The sequence below is a fragment of the Cannabis sativa genome, chromosome 1 (assembly GCF_029168945.1).
Source record: "Cannabis sativa cultivar Pink pepper isolate KNU-18-1 chromosome 1, ASM2916894v1, whole genome shotgun sequence".
NCBI classification, from domain to species: Eukaryota; Viridiplantae; Streptophyta; class Magnoliopsida; order Rosales; family Cannabaceae; genus Cannabis; species Cannabis sativa.
In genome coordinates this window covers 50,488,697-50,504,933 of record NC_083601.1, presented here as the reverse complement: position 1 = coordinate 50,504,933, position 16,237 = coordinate 50,488,697, and the positions used below count along the sequence as shown (strand labels likewise).

Sequence of the window (16,237 nt, the reverse complement as noted above, 5' to 3'; positions counted from 1 at the left end):
CCATATAAAGATTAATCTTTACTTGGAAAAATATCATAATAAATCAAAGAAAGAATGAATGTTGATACTTACCATTTATGCACAAGATTTTCCTTGACCCATGAAGCAAGTCACACGCCTCCTTCTTTTTTTTTTTTTTTTTATTTTAAAATAAAACCGAAACCAAAAAAAATAATGTGTACAGTGAGTATATGTGATTCGAATCAAGCAGAGAACTCAAATATCATTGACAATTGACAAAGTAGATTACATGTTATGCTTTCAAGGAAAATAACTAATTAGAATCTCATGAGATGATCATACTTAATTGATGTTGAGGAAAAAGATATGCATGTTACTGAGAATTGTGAACCAGGATTATTAATTTAATTTTAATAGAGGAGACTTACAGAGTTGAACACACTTGTCAGACATAAGTGTGTGCAGTGAAAATAGGATCATTGTCCTTGGCATGATTTTTCATTTTCGCCTTTTTCAAATTGATCCCGCATTTGGATGCTTTCACACCATACTGAAGGTAGCCCTTTTCTATGGTAGTGCATCCTCATCATAGTTGCTAATTACAATGTTCCAGCTTACTCATCAGATGGCTTTCACACTTCAGTATGGGTAGCTCTATTCCAGCAAGGGGCCTGACAAGCATGAAACAAAAATTGCTCAACTCTGTATAAGAACATTTTTTTAATCCAAGACACAAATAAAGAGTAACATGAATCTTTTAACACAACATCACAAAATATGATCAGACAGAGATCCTAACTAATTATATTCCAAAAGCATAAACATGATTTGTCAAAAACAATGATAGAAGATTTAGAGCTAGAGAAGAATCACACAACACTATTGTACACGAATGATGAAATCGAGATAAAATTAAACAATGCAAACTCCCAAAGACTTTACGAGGGAGTCAAAGCGACTTGCATCTAGGGCCTTTGTGAAAATATCAGCTAATTGTTTTTCAGTATCAACATATTCTAATTGCAATGATTTATTTTCAACAAGTTCCCTAATAAAGTGGTGTCTTATATCAATGTGCTTTGTTCTAGAGTGTTGAACAGGATTTTTGGAAATATTTATGGCACTAGTATTGTCACAAAAAATAGTCAACACACCCAAATCAAACCCATAATCAATCAACATTTGTTTCAACCACAATAGTTGAGTGCAACAACTGCCAGGCGGCCTATGTACTCGGCTTCGGCGAGTGGATAAGGAGATGGAATTCTGTTTCTTGCTATGCCAAGATACTAGGTTATTCCCAAGAAAGAAGCACCCTCCACTTGTGCTCTTTCGATCATCGGCATTTCCCGCCCAATACGCATCACTAAAACAAGCAAGATTTGAATTGGTATCTTTCGAGTACCAAATTCCATAATCGGGAGTGCTATTAACATATCTAATAATCCTTTTTACAAACTCGATACATGAGATTCCATAGGATTACTTTGATATCTAGCACACACTCCCACACCGTAACATATATCGGGACGACTAGCAGCTTAAATACAAGAGACTTCCAATCATGCTACGATAGAGTGTAGTGTCTACCTTTACTCCATTCTCATCTTTTGTTAATTTCGAGTGGTGCTCATAGGAGTACTTACCGCTAGCCGATTCAAGGCAAAATTTCTTGACAAGGTTCTTAGCATACTTGCTTTGAGATACAAATGTACCTCCTTCCATTTGTCTCACTTGAAGACCCGTAAAAGAAATTAAGCTCACCAACCATGCTCATTTCAAATTCACTTTTCATTTGATCAACAAATACCTGCACTTCATGGTTAGATGTAGAACCAAAAACTATATCATCAACATAAATTTGAGCAATGATAAAATCAGATTTTATATGTTTGATGAAAAGAGTTTTATCCACACTACCTCTGTGATAGCCATGAGAAAGTAAAAATTGAGTCAACCTTTCATACCAAGCTCGAGGAGCTTGTTTCAGACCATACAAAGCTTTTTCAAGTTTGTATACATGATCTGGAAATTGAGGATCTTCGAATCCTTTTGGTTGCTCAACATAAACTTCCTCATTCAAAATACCATTTAGGAAGGCAGATTTCACATCCATTTGGAACAATTTAATATTGAGAATACAAGCAATACATAAAAGTAAACGTATTGATTCTAATCTTGCAACAGGAGCAAAAGTTTCATCAAAATCAATACCTTCTACCTGAGTGTACCCTTGTGCCACCAAACGAGCCTTGTTTCTTACAATTGTACCGAACTCATCACTTTTATTTTTAAACAACCACTTTGTTCCAATAACATTTATACCTTTTGGTCTTCGGACCAAAATCCATACCTTGTTGCGAACAAATTGGTTGAGTTCTTCTTGCATTGCATTGAGCCATTCCTCAAAGGTCATGGCTTCCTTCACATTTTTCGGTTCATATTGAGAAACAAAGCAAAGAAAGCTGATTAAATTAATATACCTTCTGCGAGTTACCATGCTTTCTTCAGGATTTCCAATGATGAGATCTTTTGGATGATTCAGTTTGACTCTGGTGCTTGGTTCTTTCTGAATAGAGTCTGTGATGATGTTTGGATGAGTCAAGATAGACGGTTCTGGTTCTCCAGTTTCAGTTGCAGCAGCAGATTCGTCATTTGCAGCATCAGCAATGGGTTCTGCTGCATCAGGATCTGTTGTTACAACTTTTGGAGGAGTATCCATGAGACTATCTATCTTGGCTTCTGTGGAAAACTCTGAAAAATCTCTAAAATCATCAACAACCACATTAGCTGATTCCAAAACAGTTTGAGTTCTCATGTTATAAACACGATAAGCTCTACTGTTTAAGGAATATCCAATAAACACTCCAACATCACTTTTAGCATCAAATTTACCAATATGCTCACGATCTCTATAGACATAACACACACATCCAAAAACATGAAAATGACTTACATTGGGGCGCTTACCTTTCCAGATTTCATAAGATGTTTTTGAGGTACTGGACGAATAAACACTGTTTATTATGTAGCAAGCGGTGTTAATAGCTTCAGCCCATAAGCGCTTTGTCAATTTCTTGCTATTTAACATCACTCTTGCCATTTCCCGCAAAGTTCGATTCTTCCTCTCAACAACTCCATTTTGTTGAGGAGTTTTGGGAGCCGAAAATTCATGAGTTATACTGTAGACTTGCAAAAATCATCATACACAGAATTTTCAAACTCCTTACCATGATCACTTCGAATTCGAACAATTTTCCCAATATTACACCCTTTCTCAACTCTTAATCTCAGACAAAGAGTTTTAAAGGCATCAAAAGTGTCAGATTTTTCACTTAAGAAATCTACCCAAGTAAAACGAGAGAAATCATCAACACACACAAAGATATATCGTTTACCATTCAAACTTTCAACTTGGATTGGACCCATAAGATCCATGTGAAGCAATTCCAATACCTTTGAGGTATTGATATCAGACACAGAGCTTGTGAGTGATTTTTAATTGCTTCCCAAGTTGACACGGTTCACACTTACCTTCACTTTCCTTGCCAAGCTTGGGAAGACCTCGAACAATACCTGCATTTGACAGTTTTTTCAGGTTTTTAAAATTAATATGCCCAAGCTTGGCATGCCACAGATCTGTGGTGTTGTTGATAGCTGAGTGACAAGTAAACACAGGGGTTAGAGTGTAACAGTTATCATTGGATCGAAATCCTTGCAAGATACATTTATTGTCATCATTCATAACATAACAATGATCACTATCAAAAGAAACAGTAAACCCTTGATCACAGATTTGACTGATGCTAAGTAAATTAGCCCTCAGTCCTTCAACTAACATTACATTTTTCAGTCTAGGTAACCCTTCAAAATTTAGAGTTCCCATACCAACAACTTTTCCTGATAAGCCATTACCAAAAGTGACTTCTCCACATTGCATAGGCCGTATGTTAGTCAAAAAATCCTTGTCACCTGTCATATGTCTAGAAAGCGACCCTTTGTCAAAATACCACATTTGAGATGCGGCGGTTTTTCGGAAAAACCGGCTAGACACTTCTTTTTCACCCATATTTGTTTCAAACCTTTATGTTTCTTTTGAGATTTTTTCAAATTATCAAAATAATTTGTTTTAAACGGGTTGTTCAATGTGAAACATTTAGGTACGATATGTCCTTTTCTACCACAAAAATGACAAATGGGAACAAATCTTTTTACCCGAGATCTTACCCTTTTCGAAAATCTGGAGATTTTACGGCATCGAAGCTGTTCTTCCGCCACAGGCCGTGAAAGCCGTTACGGCGAGTTTGTAGCCTCATGGTGATTCGTTGGAACACTAGATTTTACAAACTTCGTGACTCCAGAACTTTCCATTCCATTAGAACCAAGGCCTGCAAAACCTCTCTGACCTGCATTCTGAGCTTTTTCAAAAATAGAAGATCCAGGATTAAGCATTTGAACATTTTTCTTAAAGTTTTCAAGTTCCTTCTTCAATAGAGAGATTTTTTCATCTTTATCACAAACACTTGTCTCATATTCTTTTATTTACAACTTACACATTTCAATCGATGAGACAATTTTTTATTCAATTTATTCAACTCTCTATTTTCGAAGCAACTGAATCCATTTTTCATACATGACTTTGTATGATTCGGCAAGAGATTCTTCACGGATTTCGGACTCATCGAATCGATTCCTCTTGTTTGGTGGTATTATTCGGACATACCAATCTATCTTTCACTGTGAATCACACAACACATTAGTCATAACGAGAGGTTAGGGCAACATTTTCGCAATATCTTCATCACTTTCGGTTTCATCATCACTCCAAGTGACATTGAAACTTTTCTTATTCTTTTTCAAAGTGTTTGCACACTCAGATTGAATATGCCCAAAACCTTCACATTCCCTGCACTGAATTCCCTTTTTGTTAGAGACGAAGGTTTAATGAAAGTATTACCTTTTGAACCTTTCGAAATATTCTTTTTATTTCCCATCTTTTTCATATATTTACGAAAATTCTTAGTTAATAAAGCAATCTCATCATCACATTCACTATCAGAATTTTCATTATCAGCAACTTTCAAAGCAATACTTTTACCTTTATCAGCAATGGATTTGGGTTTGTCCTTTTGTTTAATCTGTTGATTTAATTCAAAAGTACGTAAGGAACCCATCAATTCTTCCACTTTCATAGTGCTAAAATCTTTAGCTTCCTCCATTGCCAAAAGTTTCGTATCAAACCTTTACGGAAGAACTCTAACAATTTTTCTCACAAGAACGAGTCATCGAAGCTTTTCTCCAAGAGCAAAATATTCATTAGCAATGTCAGATAATTTTTCATAGAATTCAGTTAAAGTTTCATTATCAGACATTCTAAGCTCATCAAATTTAGTTTGAAGCATGATAAATCTAGATCTTTTCACATCAGAAGTTCCTTCAAACTGAGTTTGAAGAATCTCCCAAGCTTCCTTAGCGAAACACCGGATGATATAAGTTTAATGTAACCCTCACCTACACCATTAAAGATAGCATGCAAGGCTTTGCTATTGTAGGCGGATAGTTTATCATCTTCAATAGACCATTCCAGTTCGATTTTATAATAGTATTACCCGAAGAATGTTGTCTCAAGCTGGAGGAGACCAACCCGATAGAACCATTCTCCACGCCTTCTCATCTTGAGATTTGATGAAGGCTCTCATTCTAACTTTCCCGTAAGGATAGTTAGAGTCATTAAGCAATGGTGGTCTAGAAATAGAACTTCCTTCGCAAAAAATGACATTCTAACAAAAACGTTATAGGACCACACTAAGAGTTTAGTGTCCCGCTACGATACCAATTGAAAAACGGTGTTTTTGCAAATGTCGATTGTATATAAGAAAATATAAAAGCGTAAGCGTTTGCGGCGGCGAAAGTAATGCTACGGCAAAAGCTGAACGGGCAGAATATAAAATATTGCAGAAAAATAAATAACTTGACACAAGAGATTTATACGTGGTATCAGTGTTCTCACGAACACTCCTAGTCCACGGGGCCACGCCCAGAGAATGAAATCAATTAATAAAGTATCAAAATTACAAAGACAATTGACTTAAACAAGTTTAGACTCCCTCTAAAGTATTGCCGCAATCCTTTGTAATCCACTTTATGAATCTGACTTCTTGAAACACCTTCAAGCCCGAACTCCCTTCGTCTTTGAAGTGTGAGTGCTTACTTCCTCCCGAAGTAAGGCTTTAGCAAGTCTTCTCCCGAAGACCAAGTGCTTACTTCCTCCCGAAGTAAGGCTTAATCAAGTCTTCTCCCGAAGACCAATCTCTTGTTCAGTCAAGTAGTTCTTTACAACCTCTAGGATAGAGTAAGAACAGAAATAGAACAACTAGAACCTAGGTGAACAACTAGGCTCTCACAAAACAAAGAAACACTCTCTTCTCACAAAAGATAAATGCAAAATATGAATAATGGAAGAGGTAATTCGAATGGTTGCTCTCTAGGCTCTATTTATAGACCATAGAAACCAAAGAGGCAACCACAAGATCGAATTAGCAGCTGTACAAAGACTTTCCAAAAACAAACACGATCTGCTACATCAGATTCGGTTGCTGACGAAGCAGATCTGTCCAGAAACGGGAAACTTACTAAAATCGGGTCCGATCTTCTTTCAAAGCTTGATTCCTGCCAAAAACAGATTAGATATTCTGATTGTATCAAGATACAATCGAAATTAATAAGGAAAAGGCAATAAACAAAGTTTCCCTTAAAAGGACAACTTTCCAAAAGAGAATTCCTTCTCTTTTGAGAAGTTTTCAACAAAGGAAAGTTCAGCTGAAAGTGCAACTTTCCAAACAAGGAAAATGGCAACTTATAACCGAATAAAAGAGGTAAGATTTCAAAAATGAATGCAAAGCAATCTTACCATAAAAAGGAAAAATTATTTTGTCACCTAACTTGCCAAAAAAGGACTTTACATTCTCTAACCCCCTCATTGGATAAGTTGCGGCGTGTCTTTTAGCCATGGAGACTGTTGTCTCGCTGCATCATCCTTTTGTTCTAATGGAGAGTGATTCTGAGACAATTATCAAAACTCTAAAGAGGACTTGCTCTAATTGGGGGATTGATAACTATGTGTGTCATTGTAAATATCTTTCCATTTTTATTATTAGTTGTAATTTTTCGTTTTATTTTTAGAAGTTATAATTTTACAGTCCATAATGTGGCTAATTAGACTTTTGTTAATAATGTAACTGGTATAGTGGATCTATCTTCTATACCAATTAATATCTTTTGTAATGATTATAAGGTACAATTTTAATTTATTTTATAAACATATTTTTTCGAAAAAGAGAGAGAGGTAGAGAGTGAGAGAGGAAACGAAATGTGAGAAACTAAACTCTTGAAAGCTTATGGTGTTCACACGTGTACATTGTAGATCCCATTTGTGCTTATTCCTTCATTATTATAATCACGTCTATCTTAAATTTTATATTTAATTATTTTGGGATCGAGATTGCTTTTGTTCCAGACTAAACGGGTTTTATTTATTGTATATCTTATGCTATATAAATGGATAATGCAATATATCGGAAAATGATTGAAACACACTCAAAATATACATATAATTGATGTGTAATTAATCTTAATCTTACAATTAAAAAATGATATGGTGTCAATGACTAATATTAATTATACATATTGTGAGTTATAAGTGTATATAATTTGAGTGTACATCCAAAACCGGCCTTAGGCATGCCTAAAAATAAAAAGATAATTTAAAAAAAATACAAAAATAATAAAAAAGTTTCAAAAATACAGTTGTACGGAATTTTAATATTTTTATGGTTTTTAAAATTTTATTTACGTAAAATACGATCTTTTGATATATTTTTATATTGTACTTTAATTATTTTATTGTTATTTTTTGTTATTTGTATATTATGTTTTATGTTATGTTGTTGTTGTTTTTCTGTTACTTTCATATAATTTTCTTGTGTTTTTATATAATATCGTAAAAATATAAAAAATAAAATAAAAGTAAAAAATGTTAAAAAAAAAAAAACTTTAAACGTAAAAGTGTAGATATTTTATCAAAAATAGCAGTATATGTAATATTTCTAACATTAAAAGGCCTTGTTAGATTTTTTATTCTTTTTGTAAGGATCTCGTTAGATTTTTATTTAAATAAAATTAAGTGCACTATAAACAATAAATATTTATAATTTGATTGGTTAAGGTGTATGGTCGACCCTGTGTATATCTAACATTATTGGTATTATATATTACGACTCGCGATCATACTATAACTCAGTTCGGGTCAAGGTCCCAAGTCCATATTCAAGTCTGAGTCCGGATCTCAGGTCCTGGGTCTGGGTACGAGTTTACGTCCTAGATTTGGGTCTCGGGTCCAAGTCCGGAGCTGGGTCCCGATTCCGAGTTCGGGTCTGGTTTCGGGTCCGAGTTCCAGGTCCGATTCTAGGTCCAAGTCTCAGGTTCGATTTCGTGTTCGAATCAGAGATTGGGATTTTTGGAGAACATTGTCCCACATGGATTAAATGTAAAAGTATTGAGCCATATATAAGAACATGGGCTACTCCACTCATTGCCAATTGGTTTTGAGAAGGAATCCCATGATTCTCAACTTGATATCAGAGCCATATCCCTTGCGGGCTTTCGATCCACACCTATCCAAATGGTTAGTCAGCCACACGAGATCCAGATATGGTGCAAAGACGCCTGAGATCCGAACAAAAATAAGCGAGCAAATGTAAAAGTATTGAGCCATTTTAAGATAGAATCTCATGATTCTCAACTGAGATTGATCTTTGTAAATATTATAATAAAAGCTAATACGAATCATTTATTATGTATTAAACGATACAACTTACCTTGTATTAAAAATTTTAATCATAATAATTAATATAATACATCACTTTATCCAAATATCATATTATTTATTATTTAATACAAAACAACTCTCATACTGCCTACCAAACCAACCCTTACTCTCTTTTCTTTAATTATTAGATGATCTGTATAATCTATCAATATGGTAATGTTATAACATAGTTGTATAGACGCATGTAAGTGTACATATATCTATATATCTTATCTATTCACATAAAACCAGAACCGGTGGTGTTTGCTACATATAAGGCTGGATATGACGCCGTTGCCTTTACGAAACCACTGCATTACATTAAATATTGCCATTACTGTCTTAGCTTAGCTAATCTTGGTCTATGCAATTATAATTACTTCCTATAAATATATAAATCATAAAATGTAGCACTGGCAGAGTAATGTGCATGTTTTTTTCTTTGGGAGGCAAAATGTGGATGAATTTAAAGAATGAGTATTAAGTACATAACGTAGCGTAATAGACTCAAAATTCATTTTGAGCATCTAATTACTCTCATACAATTCATGGACTAGTCAAGTATATGTATCTTAATATTAGAATCATTTATTATAATATTCACAATAGATTGTTTAAGAGATATTTAAGTTAATAGACTACTTTAGGTTCTTAATATAGTAGATGATCCTTATTTGGAAAATGAAAATTGCATCCAGCCTTAAAACCCTTTCTAATATTCTTCTTCCAAACAGCTTTCGATTGCCTTTGGTTTGGGGTTCCTGCCCTTTCATGATACACAAGGCAACTAGAATGTTTGATAAAAGTGTGCAAAATGATTAGGATAACTACGTAATGTAGATGCAGTTTCATACATCTTTTTTAAGAAACATAAGCTATGTTTGGATGTTAGATTTTGATTAGGAAAGATAAAGTTAGGAAAAATGTATATTTAGTATGGAATGAAAATGTATATTTAGTATGGAATGAAAATTGTATAGAAAAACACTCAATTCAACAAAAAATTTCATATTAAACTTGAAAAATTGATTTTTTTTTGTTCTCGACATTTTTTTTAATACGTACATTTTCCCTACCTTAATTTTTTTCATAGGGTTAAGGTTTTAAACTTCTTGTGAAATTTAATTGTGTTAATTCTCTGACAATCTATAACTATACTTAACAATAAAACACAAAGACCCACATATAGAAAAAAAAAATAATAATTGCTGTTGTTGGAAATAGTAAAAGTCCTACTACGATTTTAATCAAATTCTTCCGAAGAACAATGTCAAGTTAAGCATATTGGGGTCACCAATTAAAAAGAAAAGAGAAATGCTAAAGGGCACCAGTGGTACCTAGCACCCTCCTATTATGTCAATATTGCTATTGGTCCAACTAAGTATCAGGTTCCATATAATTTAATATAATAGTTTTTAGAGAGTATCGCTAGCCAATCGCAACGCGACATGTCGAGAAGGTGCTAAGCACCACTGGTGCCTAATAGCAATACTCAAAAGAAAAAGCTAACATCTAAAGACATGCCAAGCCAGAGCTACATTAACTTCCTGTAGTAAAACAATGAAGGTAGAGTCCACTTGGCAAAATTTGGTTGAAAAATGATGCTACATATTAAGAACAAGATTTTTTTTCAAACAATTATTCTTCTAGTTCTATATAACTTTCTAGCACAAAATTACATCTAAGTGAAGCTGAAGCTAGTTGGCATGATTTTTCTCTAGTGGTATAGATGCATGTGCACTAATTGGGTTTTCCAAGAAACTGCATATGGAAGAGCCTTTTCTCAATCATTTTCTAGAAAATTCATGTCTACGCAAGGCAACCTAGGTGTATTTGCTAGTTGAAATTTAAAACATGAAATCAAGCACCACAAGAAACCAGACTACATACAGCATTATACCCCCAGCAAATTGGAATGAGGAATGTGATGACAATCAATGCAACTATCATTTGAAAATGATCAGTTTATATTTGTCTATTCTATTGTTGATCATTTTACAAGCTACTAAATATTAAAACAAAAGTCAACCTGAATAGCAAATCATCTCCAACATCTACGTTACTCCCACGGAAAAAAATAATTAAATTAAAATAAGATAAAGTCAACCTCATAACTTACAGGATTCAGCATGTGTTCACTTCACATTCCGCTTGCGTGTTCCAATGTGATGATGGTCTACAGCAGAGGAATTTATTTGTTTAAATTTTGATTGGAGCAACCTGTGAAGCGATTTCCATACAACAAGCTAGTTAAGGCCTAATTCTCCTTCACATGACTTCCATTGCCTTACACTGTTGCTCAGAGGCTCTGGTACCATTGTGGACCATGACTCTAAATCGGGTATTGGTCCTGTAAGGGCAAGATAATTTGCACCATTTTCTTTTCCCATTTTTTTCCAGCTTATCTGTGAACAGTTAAATGTCAAACAGTGAGCTTTCTTTGGTAACAATATTCAAAAGCAAAGCACATAAACATCATAATATGCCCAAAAAAAAACACCAAACAGAGTAAAATAATGCTAAATTATTCTACTTTTTTCATTTAAAAGTTGGATTATTAGTTGCTAAGAAGAGATCATAGATTGTTCAATTACAACACCACTGTTTCATTAAGACCTCCTTATTTTTTTCTTTGAGAGATTAAAAACCAACTTTCTCAGAATATAAGAGGCGTTGACCACAGTCTAGTCATTTACTATACAAAGGAGACATTGCTAGTTTGCATCATCTTCTGTGGGAAAATTCCCAGCAGTCTTGAATAATTTTGCAGCATAGCAATATGTTTTCTACATTTAAACTTTGGGTTGTATGTAGACATAATTATAGAACATTTAAAGGAATAAAATAGCTGTCATTGCAATAACTGAAATCAAACCAAGTAATAAATTCATCAGAGTCCTACTTGTTCCGGGAAAGCTATAGATAATGCCTTGATTGTAGAATTCTGCATCCACAAGACATTTTCTGATGGCGCACTAGTCCCACCACAATTCACCATGATACGACCTCCTGGCATTAACCAGTTATTTAAATTCGACCATGTTGTGACCTGTACAAAACATTGAAAGAAAACTGAAATAACACGTGTCCAAAACCTCCACTGCAACCCCCCACACACTAGTACACAGTGATTAAGGAAAAACTTCAACTATGGTAATAACACAACGAAGGATATTCCTGGAAACATGTGAAATATATGAGACATAATCAAGACATTAGGAGGGTCACTCAATTAATCAAATTCTTAAGGGTGTGTTTGGAAGTAACTGTGTAAATACTAGGTAGGGTAATTACTAGGGTGGTAATTACACACTTTAGTAATTACACTATATTTTAAAATGCAAGGTGTGTTTGGATATGAGGTAGTAATTACATATGAATTTCTAATATCTTGTTTGGCAAAATAGTTAGTAATTACATGGGAAAATGATATTTTTTAGTAGCTAATGTTTAATATGGAAAGTTTTTAGTAATTACACAGTGTAATTACATTCAATTCTCATGGGGGGCCATGAGAATTGGAGAGTGTAATTGGAACCCCTCAATTACTTCTAATTACACAGTTACAGTGTAATTACATGGTCAGACAAACATGCCAAATTGTGTAATTACCTCCAATTACACACAAATCCAATTATATTGTGGCTTTCCAAACACACCCTAATAAACGTACATTGAAGATTCTAGATTGAACATAAATGCTAAAACTTGTTCTTCATCTTTCTTTCTAGCTCTAACCTAGTTGTAGACACACCTCGAGTCAGATTTCCATCAAGCTTTCAATTGAGTATCAAGGGTTTAATTATTCGAAGAAAAAAGTACCATGGGTTTAAGGCCAAATGAGTGACAAGGGGGCTCAGATAGAATAAGTTCTTCTGAATGAAAGGCCATTTTTTCAAGTATTTCAACACTGAACTATTTATGTTAATAGCTAGGCTTACTTAGGAAAAATAGTGACCGCAGTGAAGTATATTTGGTTTACGTATTTAAATAATATTTGATTGCTTTTTAACTCAAACAAAATAATATCAACTTTGCAACCATCAACATCTCCCAATGCAAGTGCTAAGTTGGGTGAGGAGGATGGAGATGACTAACAATGTCATGACACCTTTCTTCTCCAAAAACTTTGAGCATGATCATGAAATGAAGAGAGTATCTGATAGGCATGATAAGGCCTAGTGTGAGATTTACTCATGCAAGGAGGGGAAATAGACAGAATATACAGCTACAGGGGAAGTGGATTCGTTTGGCTAGCTGGTTGTGAGAGTGAGTCGAAGGGTGTTTTAGTAATTCTCTTGGGTAGGGTGAGCTGCTCTATAGAGCGTGTTTGAGTGTGTAAAAGGTAATGCAAGAACTAAGTATTTCTTAGCATCCTTGGAGAGCCTCGGCTTTTAATTCGTTGTAGAGACTTGGTTTCTTTTACAATTATTGAGACATTGATAAGAACCTGCCTGAAATACCAATAAACCAGCAAACAGTAGCAACAATCTCAATGGAACAGTATTTCTTAGCTACTGTTTGCTGGTTTATTGGTATTTCAGGCAGGTTCTTATCAGTGTATCAAACCTCAAAAGCTACATAATGTGAATGCTCAACAGAAAATGAGAAAATTTACTCACCTCTTGCAATTGTGCCAAAACTTCTCCATTAGAAAACAAGTCAACAATAACACCTGACATTTACTGCAACAACTAGTTAGAAAAACATGGGAGAGACTTGAAATAATTTCTGGCCATAAATGAGCAATTACATACCAGAAAAATTCAAAGAGATGGCCTTTTTATTATTAATTTTAGTGTAAATATTCCATTTTTACAAGACCTGCAACTTAAATGGCATATTCCCTAGTCTATATCGGTGCATAACATGTTCTTATTTTTATTTTTTATTTTTTTGAAAGGGAACATGTTCTGTAGTATTAATTTTGACATTATATTGTCTTGAAAATAGAAGCATAAGGTACAATGATCTCACCAGCATATCTTCCAGAAACATTAACTGAGGGAGAAAAGGCATCACCAACATGAACTGTAAGTATACCACCAGCATTTGTATGCTTCTCAAGATCAGAAAGTGCAAAATGTTCTCTCGCTTTATCAATCAGCTAGAATACCCAACCAGTAAGCATGTATCACAGAACAGGGGTAAAAAGTGGAAAACTTATGATCAAAATAAAAAATATCTTGAACACATTGGTTTGACAGCTAAGGTATCATTCAAGCAAATATTGATCGTGTCCTCAAATGGGAACCAGCAAACATTGATGCATTTAAAGTAATTGGCATAAAGTTGTTAAGAGTAGAAACAGAGCTGCTGAAAATCAGTGTGAAATTCCTGTATGAGAGAGTCCTTTTCGAATATTTAGTTAGACTGGACTGGAATAATTTCCTGTAAATTTTGAGTAATAATCATTATGTTTGTTTTTGTCTTCTATAAATGTATTTATGCTTATTGGCAGGTTTTCATGCTTGTACTTGAATGGTGAAAACATAAAACTATCATTTGTATTGTTATCCTATTGATTAGTGCAAAGTATCATTTTTATCAAAAAAGAAATCAGGATTAAGTTTGACAATGAGAGAGCAAATCATTAAGCAAAAGCAATATATTTATCAAAACCTTCACATGGAATTACTGAAGAGAGATAACAAGTGAGTCCTCACTATTTGATCGATTTCCCAGCCTTCGAGCTGTAATTCAGGCCACAAATCAAGCATCAAATGAGCAGCAGTTCCACCACCCTGAAAACATTTAACAACATCACCTGTTTGGCTCAAAAAATGTTTAAAATAGTAAAACTTGAACAAAATGTCATCACCACTCTCATATTACCAATCCAAGAATGGCAATGGGACCCTTTGGAATAATAGGTGGCAAGCTAGCAAATTCATCCTGAGAAACCCAAGAAAACATTAATAAATTTTGAAACAAAGAGTGAATGTTAATACACACAAGCAATACAGAACCATCTTCTCATTATAATGCCATTAAACTTGTTTGAACCCGATCATTTATCCACTAAAAACAGGCACTGATAATCACTAAACATTTATTCACAGAGCATAGTAAAATTAGATATAACTAAAAATATTTTTGCTAAAAGTAGAGTTTCACGAATCCAATTAACAGATTTAAGATTACCCATTTAACCAAAGTGAAATTTGCCACTAACTATTTGAAATACTAAAATTTACAAAATAACCTCACTTAATTTACTCTATACAATCATAATAGTTGCACAGTGTAAATTTATGGTTATTTTACGATTATAATAGTTGTTTATGGTCGCACAGTATAACTCACGATCGTTTTTGCAACTATTGAAGATTATTTTGCTAATAAAATTAATTTGCTAATAAAATTTTCAGGCTATTTTAACAAAACACTCTAAACCAAATCCGTTCTTATATACATTCGAGAGAAAAAAAAAAAAGAAAAGGAAAAAAAATGTCATACCCAGTAGGAATTGGTCCATTTCTGGTGCTTGTAAAGAATGCTATGAACATTATCTGCATCAACAATAAAAGGTAGAATAATGATCAAACCCAAATAACAAAAAATCATATAATAAATAATAAGTGCAATAAATAAATAAAAAAATCCAATTACAAGAAGAATCAAGAAGTAGAACTCTGGATTTTGCAGTGTCCAAAATCATAATGTCGTTGTAGTTGCTTTTAATTGAGGTTAGTACTTGATATTCTTCGTCTTCTTCCTCTTGTTGTGGTTGCTGGTGCTTCTGTGAGTTGACATTGGGAATGGGAGGTCGTTTAGTGGAAGACTTGAAGATAGGAAATGGGAATGTATTTCGCCATGACCCATTGACACAAACCACACGGAAACAAGAAGAAGAAGAAGAAACAGCCCATGGAAGGGGTCCATCATAGTTATGGTGATTGAGAAGCACTGCAGTATTCCTCAACAGTGCCATTATTTACTTCCTTTCCTCAACACTGTCCACTTCCACTAGCTTGGCTTGCCTTTGTTAATATCCTTTCTTATCGACTGAATTTGAAAATAGTATATTGATGAAAAAAAAACAAAAAAAAACAGATAAAACAATATGGAAACTCTACAGTGACACATTTGGATAATTTTACTTTTAATAAATTCAGAATAATTTTAACAACCAAAAAAAAATATATGGTGATTATACGATGCACTCCCTTAAAAGTAATGTATTATGCACCATTAACTTATTTCGGTATCCAGAAAAAAAATTTAATCTAATTTTTGTTCATATCCATATACGTTATAACTATTTAAGATATCCTACAAAATTTGGAGAAATTCAGAATAATTTACAATATAGAAAACAATGTTCAAATAGTCGATTTTACACGCGTATAAAATAAAATAGTCACGCGTGCAATACAATGTTTGAACATAGTTTTCGGCGTGTTAAAT

The 16,237-nt window shown here is 33.9% G+C and overlaps 1 protein-coding gene across 2 annotated transcripts; it reads right to left on the bottom strand.

The window, feature by feature from the left end:
* Positions 1-8,838: 8,838 nt before the first annotated feature.
* On the bottom strand, positions 8,839-15,911 carry LOC115708272 (uncharacterized). Of its 2 annotated transcripts, XR_009685735.1 has the most exons (9): positions 15,440-15,845; positions 15,287-15,339; positions 14,663-14,722; positions 14,494-14,571; positions 13,805-13,934; positions 13,450-13,502; positions 11,730-11,876; positions 10,947-11,232; positions 8,839-9,138 (listed from the first exon to the last, which is right to left on the bottom strand). XR_009685735.1 is itself a non-coding variant. In XM_030636498.2 (8 exons), the coding sequence occupies exons 1-8, from the start codon at positions 15,759-15,761 to the stop codon at positions 11,074-11,076; spliced, it is 1,002 nt and encodes a 333-aa protein (XP_030492358.2). In that variant the 5' UTR covers positions 15,762-15,911; the 3' UTR covers positions 10,744-11,073. The 2 variants fall into 2 exon arrangements, 1 of the variants encoding a protein (XP_030492358.2); XM_030636498.2 differs by lacking the exon at positions 8,839-9,138 and having other exon boundaries at positions 10,744-11,232; positions 15,440-15,911.
* Between the last annotated feature and the right edge of the window lie 326 nt (positions 15,912-16,237).